A 3,300-nucleotide genomic window follows, 5' to 3' on the forward strand; every position below is an offset into this window, starting at 1 on the left:
TCTGTACCTCTATTGAATGTCAATTGATGTTCACAGCTGTTGCAATGTTGTAGCTCCTAGAAGTAAAATATGAAAGAACTTTTGGCTTACAGCTAGCATCGACTACAGTAATCTGTAAGAGCTTTCAAGTTTCTACATCTCAAATTATGGGTCGTTGTACCTACTAGCCCCAAAAGTATGAACTCATATCCTTTGGCCCCTAAATTATTATGTATCATTCCCTTTAGCCCGTATCGGCAGTAAAACGACATCTAGGCCCATATCGGAGGGTAAACATGTCTTTTACTAAATTCGCTCCTTGACGATTGATGTCTTGTATACTCTTTGAACCCTAGAGTTGCCAACACTAAAGTTCTTCTCAAATTAAACTTCTTAAACTCAATATTAGTGGCGATTACAGTGGCGATTAACGATTTTCGAGCTTGGATTGTTCGGATCATTCAATGGCATATAGCAATGACACCTCTGTTCGTATTTTTCTTATCCTTCTATTTTGATTGATTGGTTCAATATAATCTATATTTTGATCGATTGGTTCAATATAATGCCTAAAACTCTTGATATGTGTGTTCTTGTGAATGTTTATCTAATTATTATGTTGACCCAATCTTTGTTTTCTTTTATTTGGTTTGTGCGTTATACCGAAAGACTAAATAATGTAGTCGGATATATATATTTGTGTGTTAGTTATGTTTACATCCATTTATTTTATGTTGAAGGTGATGATGTTGTAAGTTTATCTTTGTTTCATGGTGGGAAGTTAAAATGGGTTCCAAGAACTGAATATGTAGGAGGTAAAGTCACTGCGTATCATATCTGAGACCTTGATGAAATTAGTTTAGAAAACCTTAGAGCGTGGACTAAGGCGTTGGGTTATGGGGGCTTTGGTTCTCTGTATTTTAGACTGCCTAAGAGAGAGTTGGAAGTGGGGTTAATGTTAGTAAGAAATGAAATAGATGTATCTACAATGAAGTCTTATGCCTTAGAGAATGATAATAAAATAGATGTGTATGTGCACCATTCGAATGAGGAAGAATTAGTGCCATTTGAAGATCAAATTGTTCAAAGGAGTGAAGGAGATGACAGCAATAATGTTGGAGATTGGAGTGATGAAATTGATGATTATGACTTTGTTGATAGTGACTACTCAATGACAGATGATGACCTTCTTTTTTCTAAGAATATTGATGAGGAGTGGAATGGATTGGTAGACTTAGGCAAGGACTTGGTCCAAGTGAAGAGAGACAGGTTGAGAGGGGTGTGGACATGGAGGGTGAATATGACAGTGATGATCTGGAGAGTTTGGCGGACCATGAAAATGAAGATGCCAATCCGACTGAGAAGAGGAGAAAAGCATTTTTAGTGTTAAAAGAGAAAGAAAACCCAAAGTGGGGACTTGGAATGATATTCACTAATAATAGACAGTACAGGGAGGCAATACCGAATCATAGTGCTACTGAGGGGAGGGTTATAAGATTCAGGAAAAGTGACAGAACTAGGGTCAGGGCTGTGTGTCAACCACCATGTCCTTGGACCTTATTTGCTTCATTAAATTTTGACAAAAGCATGCAAATAAAATTTGTGAGACCAGGTATATTTTATTCTTTTTTCTTTGTACCTTTTGGATTGTGTATAATGTAATACATTCCGACCATTTCTTTATTGCAATTGCAGACCATACATGTGCTAGAGAGTAAGTTGTGTTACCCCTCATCAATTCTGGGTTTTTATGCAGAAAATACCTCCCAGAGTTCAGAATTAATCCTCACATGCCAATCAAAGCCTTTCACAAGACTGTGTTAAAGGATTTGCAGATAGATTTCAAACATCATATTCTCAGAAAAGCAACAAGAAAGTGCATGAAGATGATAAATGGATCCCAGGAAGAGCAGTTCCAGAAGCTATGGGATTATAAAACAGAGTTGTTGAAGAAGAATCCCAACTCCACAGTTGAGATTGAAATAGACCCAGTTCAGATATGGATTAGTGGTTAGTGTACATTTATCAAGTCAATTTCTTTTTAATTATTAAAAATGTTAGATCTACCTCTTCCAGAACATGAAGGCACCTTCAAGAGGATGTATATATGCTTAGATGGTCTAAAGCTTGGTTTTAAGGTTGGATGCAGAAAAGTTCTTGGATTTGATGGATGCCACTTAAAAACTGCTTACAAAGGTTAGTTATTATGTGCTATAGGTCTAGATGGTAATAATTGTATGTACCCTTTAGCCTATGTTGTGGTTGAAGTAGAAAGATTGGATTCTTGGAGGTGGTTTGTGGCTTTGGTGGGTAATGATTTAGATGTAGGTGCTGGGGAGGGTTGGACTTTAATTAGTGATAGACAGAAGGGGTTACTTAATGTCATTGATGAGATGTTACCTATGACTGAGCATATGTTTTATGTCAGATATATGCATAAAAATTTCAAGGGTAAATTCCCAGGTAGGTCACTTAAGGACAAGTTGTGGAGTTGTGCTAGGGACTCAAATGTAGAAGCATTTGAAAAAACAATGGGTACAATAAAGGAGGAGAATGAAGAGGCTTGGAAATGGTTGACTGAAGTTCCATTTCACCACTGGACAAGGTCACACTTCAGGAATGATTCAAAGTGTTACCTTTTATTAAACAACATGTATGAAAGTTTTAATAGGTGTATCTTGAGGGCTAGGGAAGAAGGTGTTTTAGTGATGTTAGAAATGATTAGAGAATATCTAATGAGGAGGTTGCATAACAAGAGGGAAGAAATGGAGGCTTGGGGAGATAGAAAGCTTACACCAAAGATAACCTCTTTGGTTGAGAAATACAAAAAATGGAGTGGAGGCTGTTACTCTACATATGCAGGCTATGACCAGTTTGAGGTAACAACGGTGAATGGGTCAAAGTATGCAGTAGACATTGGTCATAGAAGTTGTGGTTGCAAGAGGTGGGATCTTAGTGGCATACCATGTCACCATGGTGTTGATTGTCTGAACATATTGGGGGCTAATGTTGATGAATATGTTGATCCTATATATGTGTGGAAAATTAAAAAAAGGCATACTCTGGAATTATTTATCTAATGAATGGTCACACGGCATGGGGGAGATATAACATGCTGATAAAATCACCCATGGTTGAGAAGCAACCTGGAAGACCCAAGAAAAGGAGGAGGCCTGAGATGCCAGATGTAATTGAGAAAGAAGAACATGGAAAGAGGATGTTGTGTAGGTCTACTCAACTTACAGTGAGGTACATCTATTAAACTTTTTATGTTTTTACTTAGGTAATTGGTCATATAAATTTGTAAGTTATGGTTAATGT

General features: G+C 37.1%; 1 protein-coding gene across 1 annotated transcript; it reads left to right on the plus strand.

Annotated features, from left to right (window-relative positions):
• The first annotated feature begins 967 nt into the window (after nucleotides 1-967).
• LOC141696322 (uncharacterized) lies at nucleotides 968-3,059 on the plus strand. The gene is made up of 6 exons (XM_074500477.1): nucleotides 968-1,207; nucleotides 1,249-1,591; nucleotides 1,675-1,693; nucleotides 1,736-1,989; nucleotides 2,041-2,175; nucleotides 2,230-3,059. Exons 1-6 carry the CDS (start codon nucleotides 968-970, stop codon nucleotides 3,057-3,059), a joined length of 1,821 nt encoding a protein of 606 aa, XP_074356578.1.
• The last annotated feature ends 241 nt before the right edge of the window (nucleotides 3,060-3,300 follow it).

This window comes from Apium graveolens, chromosome 11 (genome assembly GCF_009905375.1).
Source record: "Apium graveolens cultivar Ventura chromosome 11, ASM990537v1, whole genome shotgun sequence".
NCBI lineage: Eukaryota > Viridiplantae > Streptophyta > Magnoliopsida > Apiales > Apiaceae > Apium > Apium graveolens.